The 17080-nt window shown below is 42.9% G+C and overlaps 1 protein-coding gene across 1 annotated transcript in view; it reads right to left on the bottom strand.

Annotated features, from left to right (window-relative positions):
- The window catches only part of Pappa (pappalysin 1), a 231288-nt gene that overhangs the window by 42784 nt on the left and 171424 nt on the right, over positions 1-17080 (bottom strand). Inside the window, exons 11-15 of the mRNA XM_051188025.1 lie at positions 15802-15915; positions 14872-15007; positions 11994-12207; positions 4650-4818; positions 2241-2424 (exon numbers count right to left, since the gene is read on the bottom strand). Of these exons, the coding sequence (XP_051043982.1) occupies positions 2241-2424; positions 4650-4818; positions 11994-12207; positions 14872-15007; positions 15802-15915 (817 nt within the window). The remainder of the gene's footprint in view (positions 1-2240; positions 2425-4649; positions 4819-11993; positions 12208-14871; positions 15008-15801; positions 15916-17080) is intronic.

The raw sequence follows: 17080 nt of genomic DNA, 5'->3' as shown, positions 1-17080 counted from the left end.
TTCTTTTTTTCCTCCTTGAAACATAGTTTCAAGGAGGAAAAATAAGAAGTAGGAAGGAAGAAAACAAAGCAAATAAAATAAAATAATGGAGGAAAAGTTATTTTGAAGATTTTTGGGGAAAGGTGAAATGAGGTAGCATCAAAAGTTCAAAGGGAATGGGACTACCATCCATTCCTTGCTGCCAACAGGTCCAAGTGGAAACCTCAGAAAAAGGATGTGTGTGTAGGATGGTGCTGACAACAAAGCTACAGGGACTAGCAGCTGATCCCCATAGGCCAGTGTGGAAAGTTGAGATATTTCCCTGAATTCTTAAGAGATGGACAAAATGGAAATCAACAACTGTCAAAATGATGGTTCTCCTGAAACTATCTTTCTATAGCAACATCTTTCTCCTTCACCTGCAATCACATACAAAATGCAGAAAGATTTGCTTGAGGACTTGCCACAATGAGAACTTTAAATATCAATGCTATACATATTTGCCTCCTTTTCCCAAGGGCTTCTGATTAAGAGAGGTATGATTTTCTAGTTATTAATAAATCCTGCATCCTATTGACAGAGAGCCAAGTAACAGGTTTGGATTGCTTAGATTCTAGCAGTGGTTATCAACCTGTGGGTAGTAACCCCTTTGGGGGTTGAATGACCCTTTCACAGAGGTTGCTTATGACCATGGAAAATCCTGGATATTTACCTGACAAGTCATAACAATAGCAAAATTACAGTTATTAAGTACAATGAAAATAATACTGGGTTGGTGTAGTCAAAGCATGAGGAACATGTATTAAAGGATAACAACATTAGGATGACTGAGAACCATTGACCTTAGAAGCTGGAAAGTTTCCATTTTCCATTGGTTTCTTCTTCTCTTCTGCTTGATCTTAAACTTCACAGTATCTCAAATGCAAAGCCTCCACCTTTCTTGTTCAAAACTTCTTTGACAGCAAAAGAGGAGGAGCTAGGGCATGTAGCCCAGGTAGACTTCCTGTCTTTCTTAAGCAGCAGTTTACACTTAAACCAGGGTCTTTAATTCTTGCATTACTTCTTCATCGCAGCATTCAGCCACCCAGCCAATACATTCTATTATGATTTAGTACATGTTTGTCCTGAGCTTCTGACCATGGCCATCACCTCCAAAGTCTTCAAGTTCATCTTACCTTTGGAAGTCAATTTTATATAATATTTGGGGGTCAGTGTAGCCTTGAAAATCTAGTGAGATGCATGATACTCGCTAATCATCCCAGTTCCCGAAACTCAACCATACACAGTAGTTTCTCTGTTTGTCAGGGTACTCAGGGACATATTCCCAGTGTCCCCATACTTGACAAAACTCCCCATGCATACTCTGTGGCATGACAGACCAGAGTATGAGACTATGTGTTGAAGTTAGTTATTTGTTGTTGGTATTTAGGAATGAAACATCATTTCTTCTAACAAACCAGTGGAAGGACAGAACCCTTGTGTCTGTGAAATTAGACAACAATTTCTGCTACTGAGCTCTGAGAAGTTCCTTCGTTTCCTTGATGTACTTTGGGTCCTTAGTATTTCCAGTTATTCTGGACAGACTCTGAAACCTCTTTTTAAGACTTCCATTTCTAGAAATGCATGATGCTCCTTCAGGCTAGTTTCTCTTTCATTTATAAAATGTGGCTGCTTCTTCAGCCTGCCAGACTGCCCTTCTTCACCTCTGTATTCCTTTTGCTTGGTCTGGGAGGTACTTGGTGCTTCCTAGCCTCACCTGCTTTTCTCCCCCTCCGCCCCCCTCCAGTATGTCTTTGTAAAGAATAGAATTGCCATTGGGCATACCTGGGATCCAACATGGTCTCCATCACTAATATAGCAACCTTCGGCTGTTTCTTTAAACCCTGATTGTTGGTTTCTTCCTTTGGATAATTCAAAGACTAATAATAACACCTCATAAGGTTTGCTGATTCTTATTAATATGCAGTAAGCTAGATGTATCAGTTCTAAATAGAACTCTCATTGTTGTCCTGCCCCACCCTGCCATCTTTTTGCAAGATTTACAAAATCTTGAAGGGGTATTCACTCGCCATTTCATACATATAAAATTTTATATATTTTTTTAAGTTTCTGGCTGCATGGCAAGACAGTTTACATGACTACAAATGGTGAAAAGAAACCAGGAAGAAACACAACTCTGTCCACCTCCTGGTGTCTGAGACACAGAAGGAGGCTTGGCAACAGCCACTAGGTCTCTCAGAGATGACAGAGGCTCAGAATACCTTTCAGCTGGGCAGGATGGCGACAGTGAAAGGAACATCTTCTACCAAAGGTGGTACCCTCTGGGCAGGAGAAGGAGGCAGCATAGACATGATGGTGATCTGGGACACCGCAGTCCACTGGCTCACATGCCACCTGTTTGTTCCATTTGCCCTCTGTGCATGTCACTGTGATACTTGGTCCCACCTGAGAAGCAGAAAAAGATACAATGAAGGACAGTAGGCAGGTCCTTGCTTATGAGGACCCACACTTCTCCACAGGAGACAGGTCAAATTCTTGTCTAGGAGCAAGGAAACCTATCCTAAGTGTTTAACTGGAACTCATTTTAATGACTCAACAGCTGTATGGATTAGATATTTTAATCGTCATTTAATGATGCAGAAATGGAAACCTACAATCATTATATGAGCAGCCACAGCTTAGCTACTAAGAGAAAAGATAAGTGTGACTTCAACCCAAATAATGTGCTGAGAACTGAAAGCAATAATGTCTTCCTGATAGATTATCATATCCATTTTTTTTTAGAGTCTTGAGATTCAGAGACCTCACAGGGTGTGATTTCTGCTACAAAAGAGACTCCAACACATGTTAAATAGAACACATTAGAGGCTGATCTTGATATCTTTTCTTGAAGGGATATACTTAGCAATAGCTAAGGTACTTGGTACTAAGTTAGGGAGTACCTTTGGGTATGGGAGATCTTATGTCTCTCCATGGGAAGGTCCTCTCTCTTTCTTCAGCTCTCCCACTGGTAAAATAAATGGATTGAACCTAAGGATTACACTGTATGTCCATGCCCATTCTGTGACTTTGCGGTCCCAGTGAAAAAGATTTTTGAATAATCAAGAAAAAATACTTTAAAAAACAAATTTAGGAAGACTGAAAGGTCTGGCTGATTTAAGCCAAACTAGAAAATGGTGGGGCTGTGTAGGTGGAAGGGTGAGGCCATGCTATAGAGCCAAGAGAGGGCCTGTCATTGGCAGCCCAGAGTCTTCCATTCAAGGAGGAAGCAGCCAAACCCCTGAGGGTTGAGAGTGCCAAATGTTGATTTGGGATTTGTAAAAGCAAAGGACATTTTCCTCCCTTAAGTACACATCAAAGGGAAAGGGAGCTGAGGTCTCTCACTGCCAAGGCAGCCTAATTGTTTCCATAGGAGTTCAGACCTGCCATGTCTGACACACGGAAGTAGGTGTCTAAGACAAGCCAGCCCAGAAGCTCTACACAAATAGGCGTTCCCAGCAATAACGAATGTGCCTTTGTGTGCTAGCAGCATGAGGGTACAGTCTACTGGTGTAGCTGTGGAAAAGCTGTATCTTGACTGCTCTGGGATCCTCAAAGTTTGGGGCTGCCAACTTGTCCCTGCCTATAGGACCTGAGATTCCCAAAGCAACATCAGACTAAAGCAAGGTTTGCCATGTCGCTTATCTCGACTCACTACCAGTAACTTCATGCAGGATCTCAACCTCCAAGGGCTAACTAACATTCCCAAGGGTTTGTCTGCTGTCTGTCTCACTGCTTACATTCCATGCCACACCCATGTGGGCAGCCAAGAGAGGCCTTTGTTTATCAGGATTTAATCATATCATGCCCTTCTAAAGCTTTTTGCTGCCATTACAATTCCAAACTTCCTAACTAAACTGGTAGGACCTGGCATTTGTGGACTCAAGTTGACCCTCTATCCTCATGACTTGAGCAATTTTAGTAAAAGAAAAACTAGTTTCTACATATGGCACACTTACAGCACTAACAGACTTCCCAATATATTCCTCTGCCTGTACAAGAACATACTTTTCTTATTTGTTTCCTGCAAACATATCTCTGCCCATTAAACCATTTCTCAGTTCTCATATCACTTCTTCTAGAGCTCTTTCCTTAAGTCTTTTCATATTTCTGCATAACCTTATATGTCCCTCTCTGTATCCATGTTCTCTGCTAAGAAGAGTCACTAAGAGGCAGTTTAGTCTGAAGAACTTTGTTTTCTCCAGGACCTAGCAGAGTTTCTGGTTTGTGATGAACTAATGCTTTGAAATGAAAGAATGAGTGAATGAATGAATGAGAAGACACGTAGACTGAGTGCACGTATCTACCTAAAACATCTCACTCTGTTAAGCAGAATTTTGAGGGTCATCATCCTATTCCAATATGTTCATCCTATGTCCTAGATCTGTAACCTATGCAACAACATTGAGATATATATATATATACATATATATATATATTGCATATGTGCATTATATATACACATATGTATGTATGTATGTATGTATGTATGTATGTATGTATGTATACATATGGAAAAGAGTTAGGCAAGGGGGCAGCAGTATTCTCAGTGCTGAGCATTCTGCAGAGCCCATCCACAACCTCCAGCCTTCCCTGATTAGAAAAGGGCTCTCCTGTCTTCCTTCACAAACCTGGCTCTTGATCAGCTCATCATCCCGCTGTATCTGCAACACATAACCTGTCCGGCAGCTCACGGTGCACTGGGCACCATGGTAGCGGTGGCTACTGGAACAGTTGAGAGAAGCATTTTCCACAGCCAGCTCTGGACAGTCCGTGGCTTCACAGGCAAAATGCACACAGCTGGAGAGGAAGAAATAAGAAGGTGAAAAGGGGTTTCCTCACAAGACAACTTCAGTCCAGCTAGGAGATCAAGACTAACCCTCTCCCCCAAAGTTTCAGGAGGCAAACACTGAGGAGGAGGCCAAGAAAATCCTGCAGGCCACTGCTATGGCTTATTAAGAATACAAGAAATGGGGGCTGACAGTTCTGAAGTCAGATCCTGTCACTTTAACACTTCTGTGAGTACTAACTTCCAAGAGCCATGCATGGGGGGGGGGGGATCCGATCAGTTAATTTATGAAATTCAAGTGGCCAAATTCCCAGCACATTCTAGGCCTCAACAATCATTAGCTAATGTTATAAAAGTACCTACTATATTTATTAATAGAAATTGTGTGACTTGGGCAAATGTGCTAATTATGGGAGGAGCCTCAGTGTGCCTTCTGATTCACCCCACCTCATAGAGGCAAGAGACTTTGGCAATGGCATGGGTTATCTTTCAGAACTGTAATGTAACTCACAAATCCTTGAGGTAAATGTACAGAAATCATGCCTTATGTCTTTCCTTGGCTGCTAGTTTCACTTTCTGGCCAATCTCAATTCTGCCCATTCTTCAAGCCAGAGCTAATTTTAAAGGAAGCATTTCCTTGTGTCCATAGATGAGCTCCCTCTCAGACTTCTGCCTTCCTGTTTCTCATATTGCTGTGTCCAGGTCAGTGCATTTTCAGTCCAGGATGTAGGTGCCTACCAGGCACCCAACTGCATACTAATCATTAAAGATACAAGTAGAAATGATATAAAACCCCTGTGCAAAGATGGCCATTCCCATTGGGCTATAGGTACACTGATACGCGGGAACATTAGTAATTAATCACAGACAGCATATCTAAGTGAATTCATTTCATCATCACATATCATAACGCTAAGAGCTAAGTGTTATTCAGTTTACAGTTGGAAAGAGTGAAGCCTGGCAAGAATAACTTTCCCATTTTAATTCCCTCCCCTATATGAGACCCAAAGTTCTTCATGTCTACCTTTATCCTATGGGTCTGGACTAGAACATTGTTTTGGATGGAGACAATGTCTGTTTCATCCTGGCATTATGAATAAAAATGGCTTGACCCAGATGCCGACTAAATGGAGAGAGTCAGATGGTGGTAGTACCTTCTAATGGCTTGTAAAAATTTCACAGTTCTCTCCTGAATAAATTGGGAGCATGGGGGTGGGTGAGGAGAAGGGAGTGGGGTTGTGAGGAGGGGAGAAAGGAACAGGGAAGGACAATATGAGGAATTGGGAAGGTTAAGTTGAGGGGAGGACAGAGAGGGAGAGCAAGGGAAGAGATACCTTGATAGAAAGAGACATTATGGGGTTAAAAAAGAAACCTAGCACTAAGGAAATTCCCAAGAATCCATAAGGATGACACCAGCTAAGAATCTAAGCAATAGTGAAGAGGGAACTTAACTGTCCTTTCCTTATAATCTTAATTGCCAGCATAGAACCTTCATCCAGTAACTGATGGAAGCGGATGAAGAGATCCACAGCTAAGCCCTGAGCCAAACTCCTGGAGTCCAGTTGTAGAGAGGGAGGAGCGATAATATAAGCAAAGGGGTCAAGACCATGTTCGAAAACCCACAGAAAGAGCTGACCTGAGCAAGTGGGAATTCAATGGCTCCAAACTGACAGCTGGCGAACCTGCATAATACTTAACTAGATCCCCTGAATTTGGTGACAGTTGCAGGGTTTGAGCAGGTTATAGAGCCACTAGCAGGGGAACCAGTGTTTATCCCTAGTGCATGAACTGGCTTTTTGAAGCCCATTCCCTTTGGAGAGATACCTTGCTCAGCCTAGATACAGAGGGAGGGCCTTGGTCCTTCCCCAAATGATGTGACAGACTCTGATGATCTCCCATGGGAGGCTTCACCTTCTCTGAGGAGTGGATAGAGTTGGGAGGGGGAGATGGTGGTGGAAGTAGGAGGGAGAGGGAACTGGGATTGGTATGTAAAATACGATTGTTTTAAAAGTAAAAATTAAAAAAATTAATTATTTTAATTCACAGTCGTTGAAATACTGTTTTTGTCAGCAAAACTCACTGGGCAAAAGCTTTCTCTATTTATGTCCACTATAAAGCCTTGGCAACAGTGTCCTCAGTTGGCTAGATTTTCATCCAGAACCCCAAGCCTTAGGTTTTCCTGAGTTTCTTGGGGTGGGGGTTTCCAATTTTGTTTGTTTGTTTGTTTGTTTTTGTAACTCTGGCTATGCTGGGGCTCACTATGTAGGCCAGGCTGGCCTCAAACTCTCAGAGATCCACCTCCTCTTTCCTCCCAAGTGCTGGGATTAAAGGCATGTGCCACCATGCCTAGCATTTGTTTTTCTGTTGTTATCTAAGGAGAATGAAAATGTTTGGATTGAAGCGGCTTCAGAAGAACAATCCAAACCTTCATGGTTTCAGTTTTGAAGTCCTCAGCCGTATTTTGTTTTTGGGGGTTGGGGGAAGTAGATGACCTGGAGACTCATCCCCTCAACTACTCAAACTATACAATGAGTAATGGAGTAGCAGATTCTGGGGAAGTAAACCCTAAAGGGTCCCAACCAACAGGGTCCCAACCATTGTTCTGAACTTCTCAAGACCTTCAATTTTCTGATGCACTTTGATGATGTCCAGAATGGCCAAAAGGGTAATTGGGCAATTCTTAGGATCAGTGTCTTCGTTGACTGTATTTTGGAAGTAAAAATAAATAAATAAATGAAAATTTCTCATCACAGCTCTCTTCACCTGGCTTGTAGACTTGCAAATAAGAAGGACAGTAAAGGGAAATGAGGTAACATATGCCAGGCTTTAGCTGCTGGCTACAATATATTCTCGGCAACTCCAAAGGGACTCCCCGAGGTAATGACATTATCCCCATTTGAGAATCAGGATTTTTAAGTGATTGACCAAGGGCCCTTCAACCTGGACAGAATTCCATTGGATCATCTATGATCCCTAAGCCCTTGTTCTTTCTAATGCTATCCCAGTGTCTACCTATTTTATATATACACACACTGCCCAAAATGATAACTGAACCTCCCACATATTCCCCCTCTCCATGCAACTATCATTCATTTCTGAAATACGAAACCAAACCAACCAAAACAAAAGGCTCTACTCCAAAGAGATGGGGAAACACAACTCAATACTAGTGATGGACAGTCAATAAGAAAGAATAAGGAATAAAATAAAGTCCATCTCTGAAGGAAGAATATGGCTGAAAAAGAGGAAATGTACCAAGTTCTCATACTGAGGCAAAGGTGATATTTTTATTTTCTTTTTGTATATGCCCATGTCTGTTTTCTTTCACCTGCAAGATGATCTTCATGAAGGCAAAACCTTTGGTGACTCCATACCAATCCTTTAGCTTCCTCCCACTCCCATTGATAACTGAAATGAGCATCCTACACCTAATGACTGACCGACCCCTGGGCAAATCTACCAGCCAGAAGAAAGCCAGTATTAAAGAGCTGGAAAAGACTTCCCTTCTGGCTCTGACCTTTAACTGCTGCTTAACAACAATTATGCCAAAAATGGCAGTCACAATAACAATAAATGGCCACAACCATCAAAAGTGAATAATGAAAGGAAAACCTGGGCACCAGCTCTTCAGGTTTGGAAGAGAGACAGAAAAATAAGCCTCTTAAGACCTTGTTTAACTTCCCAGAAAATGAGGTTAAAAGAGAAAGTGATAGTAAAACATTTTCTATCCAGCACTTCATGGTGGTAGGGTGTAGAGAACAGGTATTGAAGAGTGAGAGGTACAAACTCAGTGACGCACAGTGAGGAGACAAACTATGGAAAGTCAAGGTGAACTGGTGGGTGTCCTCTGGCCAGCAGCAATTCTTTTCTTTACTCTCAGGACACCTAGTAGACAAAGGCCTGTGACTTCCAGTCCTTCTGGTTTATTTAAATAGTTCCACATGGCCCCGAATCACTTTAAATGATATGTGTAAATTTTTGTATAGTTACTTCAGGGTATTCTACATTTGGGGTCCTGGAAGTGCAGACTCCAAGAACATTCATCCCCAGTCTTAGTTTTCTTCCCAACTGAAAAAAAAAAGTTCCTCCAAACCACAAAAAGGACTTGTCTCTAGCAAAGAGTCTTCTAAAGGGCAGGTGTCAGCACTGCCTCTATAGAAGTGCTAGCATGTAGAAAGGGAAAAGTTGGAGGTAGAGGAAGAGAATAGGAAAACAAAAGAGATGGGAAGATGATAGGAGGGAGTGGACAGGAAGGGGAGAAGGACAAAAGGGAGAAGTGGATTTAACTTTATAGTTTAAATACTTAGCCTACTAAAATTTATAAGTTGTTTGATTTTCATTAAGAACCACAGGCTTTATGGATGGGTAAATGACTAGCAGGTGCATGATGGATGGATGGACGGATGGATGGATGGATGGTTGGATAGATGGGTGAACAGGCATAGAAGGAGAGACAAAAAGGAAGAGACAGGCAGACACTAGGGTGTCTTGTCATGATTTGACTCTTTCTCCTTAAAGCATCCCTTCAGCCTGGCACTACACTTTGTGATCCCCCACTTGGGTCTCATCCTCCAGCGATGTACAATGCTGAGAGTGGCTGGATTCTACAACTGAATACCTTACTTAAATCTGGTCCTTTTGTGGGGAGAGGGGTCTGAATCCATGGCCCTCAAATCTAAGTCAGAGCACAGCATCCACATTGATTTTGCTGGAGCAGTGCCTTTCCTAAGGCAGCAATGGATCTCACAGGACTCTCTGGAGAAGAAACCGGGAAGAAGAGAAAGAGGTGGACAGAGGAGAGAAAACTGTGTGGATGGGAAGGGAAAGACTGTTAGGGCCAGAAAAACAGCCGAGAGTATAGTGGAAAGGTCCAACTGCAGCCAACTGAAGTCTCCGCTGTACAAAGCAATGGCATTGACCTCTCTGATTTGCTGATTTTAAGAATGAGGAACCACATCCCAGGCCTTTTGTACACATTGTTGCTTATTTTTCTTTTTCTTGCCTTCTGGCTTGTTTTACTACATTTGCATGATTGCAGAGTCCTGCCTGTTTTTGTCAATGCCTGTGCAGTTCCCTAGGAACAGCTGCTGTCCTTTCCCCACTGGGGCATTCAGAAGGATCCTGCAGCTTTGCAGCCTCAGCCCTCTGTGCAGCCTGGTCCAAGTGCAGAGCCTAGCCAGCCAAAGGCTTCACGGCTGCTTCTGCATCCTTTTACCCAGAGGAGAAGGGTGGATACTCACAAAGGCCAAGTCCCAAAGCACCCACTTTTCCCCTTCACATTTCTTGATACAGTGGGCAGGCATTGCCTTTCAAGACCAAACTGCAGGATTTCCTCTCTGCCTGCTTTCTTGTCCTTGAGTCCCTCTCTATTTCTCTGAGGTCATTCCCCAAACAGGTGTGAGAATCAAATAAGATAATGCACTTGTCCTGGGCTTAACAGAAGCTTGTTCCTTCCTGTCCCTTCTTACCTTGCCTAGCTCTTGGAATCACAGGCTGTGAAACCTGGAATGAGCCACAGAAAAATACTATTCATTAGCATCCCTTAAGGAGAAACAGAGGCCCTGAGAAGGGGAGTGACTGCAGTCTATAGCCATATGAACTAGACAGGATAATGTTTTGTCCCAGATCTCTGTTCCTCTATGACTAAAGAACTGTATAATCATATATCGATTGATTTGTTTCAGAGCATAAACACTGTTTCCTTAGCACACAGGTGTCATTAATTAAGAGCTCCGAGAAGTCAGTACTGACTTTGGTCAGCTTGTGGATGGTACAGATAACTGGCTGAGGACAGGAACGCATTGTGGAAAAGGTCCAATGTATTTGCATTTTCCAATGACATTGTTTCCCTGGGTTCAGAGAATTAACTTATTTTTATAGCGTCTGGAGAGCCGGGGATAAAGCCATGCTGTTAGAATGAAATATGACAACAAGGGATATTTAAGGAGCTCTTCCATCGCAACGATTGCGACACACTTTGCACAACAGAAGCTAGGGACTGTGGGTGCAAAACAATGTGGATTTTGCAACCACCTTTTGTGTCCTCTGTGGGAGCAGGGGCGTGGGAAAGGCTAATGTCTGCCTCCCATTTCCATTCCTCTTCCCTCCCCTTGCACCCAGGTGTACAGGGCAGGGCTGAACTGTCACATAGAGGGCTTCATTCTATAGAGCCCACCAAAATACCAATTCTCCCCCTGGACTTTATTAAATGAGTTTGAGAGACACTCAACAATGCTGGACCATTCCCATTTCAGGGCCCCGGAATCCTAGATGGTAACACTAAGTTTGGATCTGTTGATTGCCCTAGATCATCTTCTGACTTTCAAGAGCAATTCAGATTTCTCTGCACAGAGGTGCCAACATCATGGTTGGAAAGTGACTGTTAATAGTCCTCAGTGATACATTAATTTTGCACAATGAACAGCTTGCAAGATCATTTTCATCTACTGTATAGTAGTCATCACCTCACAAGCACCCTGATAGGTAGATATCATTATCTCTTTGTCCCTAAGTCAGAAACTGAGACTCTGAAGAAGGAAGTGACACATGTAAGGACATGCATCACAGAAGCAGTAAGTGGAGATTCAAGCCCAAGTTAAGAGCGTCCCCCAAACTCATCCTTTTAAAGATACGCTGTCCTTTCACAGCGAGAGCAGAGTGGCGGGCACATTAACAGATGCCAGATCAAAGGCACAAGCTCCTCCAGCACTGGGGGAATCTCAGGGGCTAAGTCTGCTTAAGGGAAAGGGGTGTCATTCATCATTAGAATCCATAGTGCATTGGAACAACGGAGTAGGATTATGTCACCTGCCCTGTCTCCACCATCAAAGTAGAATATTCAAAATCAAGAGATGATCTAGCTGGCCTGTCTTTGTTTGAATGGGGATGTTACAGCCTAGTGAAGAAAACTGCTATTTCCAGGTCACCTTGTAACCTGTTGTCAACTCAGCAGCTGCAGATCAGGTGAAAGGAGGGCTCCTCTCTGTTACACACCACATATTCTGCTTTCTATTGTACCCCGAAATTCAGGGACTTGTGAACCTCTCTATCTTGAAGGCCAAGCTGGCCAGATGTCAGAGAATGGAGAATGCTGAGAAACACAGATTTTAATAGCAGCAGCAGTGGCTGTTCAGACTGTCTCCACTTACTACAAATGATGCGGGTAGGGAGGCCCTGGTCGCCTTACCTCTGCTCAGCAGGGCTGTAGGTCTCTCCTCTCTGGCAGCTGCTCAGGGTGACAGGGTCAAAGTTGTCGAAGGAACGGAGGGCCACCCCAGAGATGGCGACCAGGGGCGAACTGAAGCTCACACGTACTGCTTGGCTGTGGTAGAAGGGCTGGCTGAGGTCATGGACCACAGGGATAATCAGGGGATTGTTCCTGCAGCTCAAGACATGGAGGCCTGTCAGGGGAGACAGAGGGCCGAGGGGCCAGGCTCATTACTCAAGGCCAGTCACGCCCTCCCCAACGGGCCCTTCCTGAAGCCCCCAGACCCTTTCATGTCACGCCACAAAAGCACCATTGGGAGGCCAGTGAGGATTTTGAGTTTGATTGAAAGTTTCTTTGTCTGCCTTTTTTTCTTGCTTCCAAATCTTTCCAATCCCCCTGCCTCCCTGGCCCCTAAGCTTTCCTTCACCTAATGCCCACAGTCTCTCTCCCTCCCCCAAAACGGCCACCCTCAGCCAAGCTTCCATGCCTCTCACTCCCTCCCACATTGCTTCAGGACTTGAAGGTTTGAGCCTTCGATGTTCATGCTGCCTGCCTGGGCTGTCATAAAGCTAGAAGAAATAATGTAAAATAGCAAAACCTTTGCAGAGTGAAAAGCTCACTGTCATGGATCACCTGGAGGCCTGTGAGGACCCCGGGTAATAAGGACCTCTGTCTAGTCTATAAAGATGGAAACTGGGATGCACAGACAAGAACACGTAGGATCAAAGTTTGTCTTAGACCAATCCTTCATGTTTTGTTGTTCCTTTCCCCAGGTTTAGGAAAATACAGAGGGGAAAGACAAAAGGATTGCATAGAGTAAGGTGTAGACTGGGCAGTTGGGATGGAGTTGCAGCTTTGGTGTTTAGCTGCTTGCTGCAGGTGAATTTCTTAGCAATTTCTTAAACCTTTATTTCTACACATAAAAGTGGTGCAATCTTGGCCATGTGTTGGCACATGGGAAGAGTTCTCCTTGTGGGAGGAAGAAGTCCTTAGCCCATCAGGTGTCCTTTCTCCATTTTATACTCTTAGTGTTATTAATCCTCTGCTTAGTATTTGGGAGACAGAGAACAGGACGATCTGGTGGGGAGAGACAGGGAGACATTGAAGCCTCAGATAACAGCAATGGGATCCAAGGAGCTTCTGGCAAGCCTGACATTTCCCCTCTCTGTTCCTCACCCTTTGCAGTGCCAGGATAACTATGAAAATATTTGCTTCCAAATTCAGGAAGTTTCCCAGAAACCCAGACAACTCCTGAGGGATTTTTTTTTTTTCTCTTTCTTCTTGGTATGTTTCTCTTTTGCTTTTGGCACTACTAAATAAATAAACGTGTAAACACAACAACAACAACAAAGGTCTCCTTGCTTCTTTGGCTTTCATTTGACCCTGAAATGACCCTTTGTCTGTTTGCTTAAGAATTTTGAAATGGGCTCTCCTACAAAATAATGTGCTAGCTCCAGGGCTAACCTGGAATTCCAAACACTTGCAATCAGGGTAGATGGCTATAAGAGTGTGTAACAATGTTCTCAATGAGAATAGGAAGTGATTAGTGCTGCTATGACACTGGGGGTGGTCAAAGTTGTGACAATAAATATTCACTCTGACCATATGGCACATCTATCAATGCAATCCAAGAATACCAGGCTTTGAGTGGGGTGTTGTGATGTCAATAAAATTGTTCACATTTTAAAATTAAGTTAACAATAAATATGGGGTTTAAACTGTGAGGTCAGTTCAGTACTCATATCAGGACACTAACAAGTGTGTTTAGGTGGCCCAATTTTGGAAGCACAAATGTTTTTGAGCTCACAGATAGCACTAGGAGAACCAGGACTGCTTAAACACACAGCTTTGTCTTTTCAAAGAAAAAGATGCATAACAAATGAAGGTAGCTAATGGCCTAGGTAACACCTGTGCTATCTACTGCCCCAAGCTCCCACATCCAGGACCAGAGGTGGCTAATAATCTAAATAAATAACCTCTATGCTATCTGTATAACTGAGACCACACCAGATCCTCCCCTTGGCCTTCAAGATAACACATGTAGCCTATCTCTAGATCCCATCTTCATGGATGTAGTAACATCTACTTTGAGAAGAGTTTCAATGTAATTATGTCTCCTTGTGCACTGCTGATTTGTGATAAACCAGGAAACTTTTTTTTTTTTTTTTTTTTTTTTGGTACTTAAATATGCCTACAATAAACTACCCAGTGTCAGTTACTGGGAGTCTAAACCAACACTGGATTTCCCTCTTGCATGCATGAATCATTACTCTGCCAACCCTGGTGTTTGTAGAAACCCCACAGTTCAACTTAACACACATATCCTTGGACCTGACCTCTCCAATTGCTTCTCCAATCTTCAACCAGATAGAATGCTTTCTAATATCTGTTCCCACATGAATGTCCCCTAGAAAATATGCCAAATACACAACCACTCGAGATTTTCAGAGCTATCTGGTGGAGAGGGTTATGATCCTAAAACCTGGTTCTCACAGTGCTGTGTTGTTGAGTGTTGTGTGAACTCCCAGTGCTTTGCAATAGGTCTCAGATGTTGACATAGATGTGGTTGAGGGAGGTGGCCTTTCCAGAGTTCTTTGAGGATTCCTAAGTTGAAAGGGATGTAACAAAAGGAACTGATGAACGTCAACTTTTGCCACTGAATCTGTATCCTCGTATTTGCCAAATCTGGGTTTCTCTGGATACACCACCACATGTTGATTAAGGCAACCAGAACTCCAAGAAGAGAAGAGGCAAGAGAAAGAAAAGTGGAAAGATGAAATCCTTTTTAAAAGGAGGAAGGCAACCACACATGGAAGGAGGTACCAAGGGTGGACCAAGTCCAGAAGAACATGCTTGCCTAGATCGTGGCTTTGCTCTTTGGTATCAAACAACTGCACACTGATGGTCTCTTGCTTTTGGTCCCCATAGTATGTCCCATCTGTCACCAGGTGGATAATAACTGCTGCAGCAACCATTGGCTGAGAGAAATATGTCTGAAATAGAGAACAGAACACATAAGAGAGTCATTCATTTATTCAGCCACATGGTAGGGAAGCAATCACATTAAAGTGGACCAAAGAAGAATCTTTCTCTGTTTCAACCTGTTCCCTCAATTGGGAAGGAAGAAGAAGCAGCCTTGCTTCAGACTCGGCTCTGCTCCTGCCTTTTTGTCTGATGCTTCTGGATGTCTGGAACATTCTGAGCCTAAGTTCCTTCATTTCTAAATAGCTGATTAAAGACAATAGCTCACAGGGTTACTGCAAAGTTCAAATAAGACAAAGGGAATATAGTGTCTAGCACAGGGCTAGTACTTAGTGAAACTACATGCGCACACAAAGCACATTGTAGGTTTATTGCCCATCACTTAGCCACGTTATCCTCTCTACTAGAATCCAGCATGGTAAAGCCAAATAAGGCATGGTCATAGAACTTCTGTGAACCATGGAGCTCAAAGTATGTCAGTGCCACATAAATAAAAATGGATATGATCCACAGTCCGTAGACAAGATGAAGCCACACCCAGCTGTGAAACACCATGCACATACAGAGTTACAAAGAAGCAAATGTTCACTTCCTTCTGTGGATCAATACAGGCTCCATGAAGGACAAGATTGTTTTATAAGCTTTGAATAATAAATAATAAGCAGATTTCAAATTCTTTGCAATATACTCATTGGATATGGGGAATTATATGAGCAATTGTGCATCTGAAGTAAAAGCTATCAGAGTGGTCAGTACTTACTTGAGGCCAGATCTACACATCATGGCTCTCAAGATAGGGGCTTACCTGGAGCCAGAATGTGGTCTGAGGCAGCTGGTAGTATGGGTAATTAATGGTACAAGGGTACCAAGCATGCTGAGAAATGCCTTCACTGAGATCTATCACCTTGGTTCGGCATACCTGGCAAAAGATGGAGGAAAAGATAATATTTCAAGAGTCCCGAGAATTCAGTTAAATTTAATGAACCTTCATTATACCCCTGCTTGGTTGGTAGTGGTAGAGAAAGCAGGAGTGACTAGACTGAACTGTTACAGAAACTCACAGTCTACTGTTGAAGCAATTCTCAATGCTGGAAAGGAAATGATAGATGACATATTTTGGTGGCAAAGTGACAGGGACATTCTCATGGGAACAAATCCCTTAGGAGTTGACATTAAATTTGGCTGGGCCTAGAAGACAATGCAGGCAGAAGAAATAGAAGGTGAAGACTCTGAAGAAAACAGATAGAATTCCTAGGTTGTTATAAATTACCTAGCAATCCGAAATCTCAAGGAAAGCTGCAGAAAGGAAAGCTGAGATATTGCCCTTACTGAATCTTCAGTGCAGAGCATTGTAGAATGAGTCTGTAAATTGTGGTCAGAGCTCCGCTGTGAGAAGAAAGGTATTAAGAGTATGAACTTTGGCTTCTGTGCCATCAAGAAACATAAGTTCCACAACACCCCTCCTCCCCTCTCCTTCCTCCCTCCTTCCCTTCCACCATCCCACCTACTCTCTCCCTCTCAATAATGCTAATACTACATGTTACAAGAATCAAGAAGTGTTTATGCAGTGGCAGCATTTTTTAATTTAGAGTAGTTTCTTGCATATCCAACTGTCCTTCCATTAGAGTCATTCAATTCATTCACATGCTGTTTACTGAAAAACTTCTACTTGTCAAGCACTAAGGAACAAAATGCACATAAAAGTAAGGTGCAGTGCAGAGGGGACATGGTGTGCAAATATGAAACATGTAATCCTTCACATGTGTGCAAAGTAAAGTGACCAAAGCTCAATGTGGGAAAATTAAAGAACAATGGAGCTGTTGAGATTAGTCGGATGTTTGGTAGAAGATTATCCTGAATTAATGCTGCCCTGTGATGTGTCTCCTTTATCAAGATTTGTGTGAGCTCAAGCCTGCTCTTTTACACCTCCAGACCAGAGTCTAAATATTTGAGAAGGTGGACTTACACACTTCTGATGATCTTAAAATCTGTAAGAATGGATAGTTAGGCAATCTAGTCCCAATCAGACTAAACCCCACATACATGAAAAACAAACAAAACGAGTAACTACTAACAATAAAATA

This window comes from Phodopus roborovskii, unplaced genomic scaffold (assembly GCF_943737965.1).
Source record: "Phodopus roborovskii unplaced genomic scaffold, PHOROB, whole genome shotgun sequence".
NCBI classification, from domain to species: Eukaryota; Metazoa; Chordata; class Mammalia; order Rodentia; family Cricetidae; genus Phodopus; species Phodopus roborovskii.
This window is presented reverse-complemented; position numbering and strand designations above follow the sequence as displayed.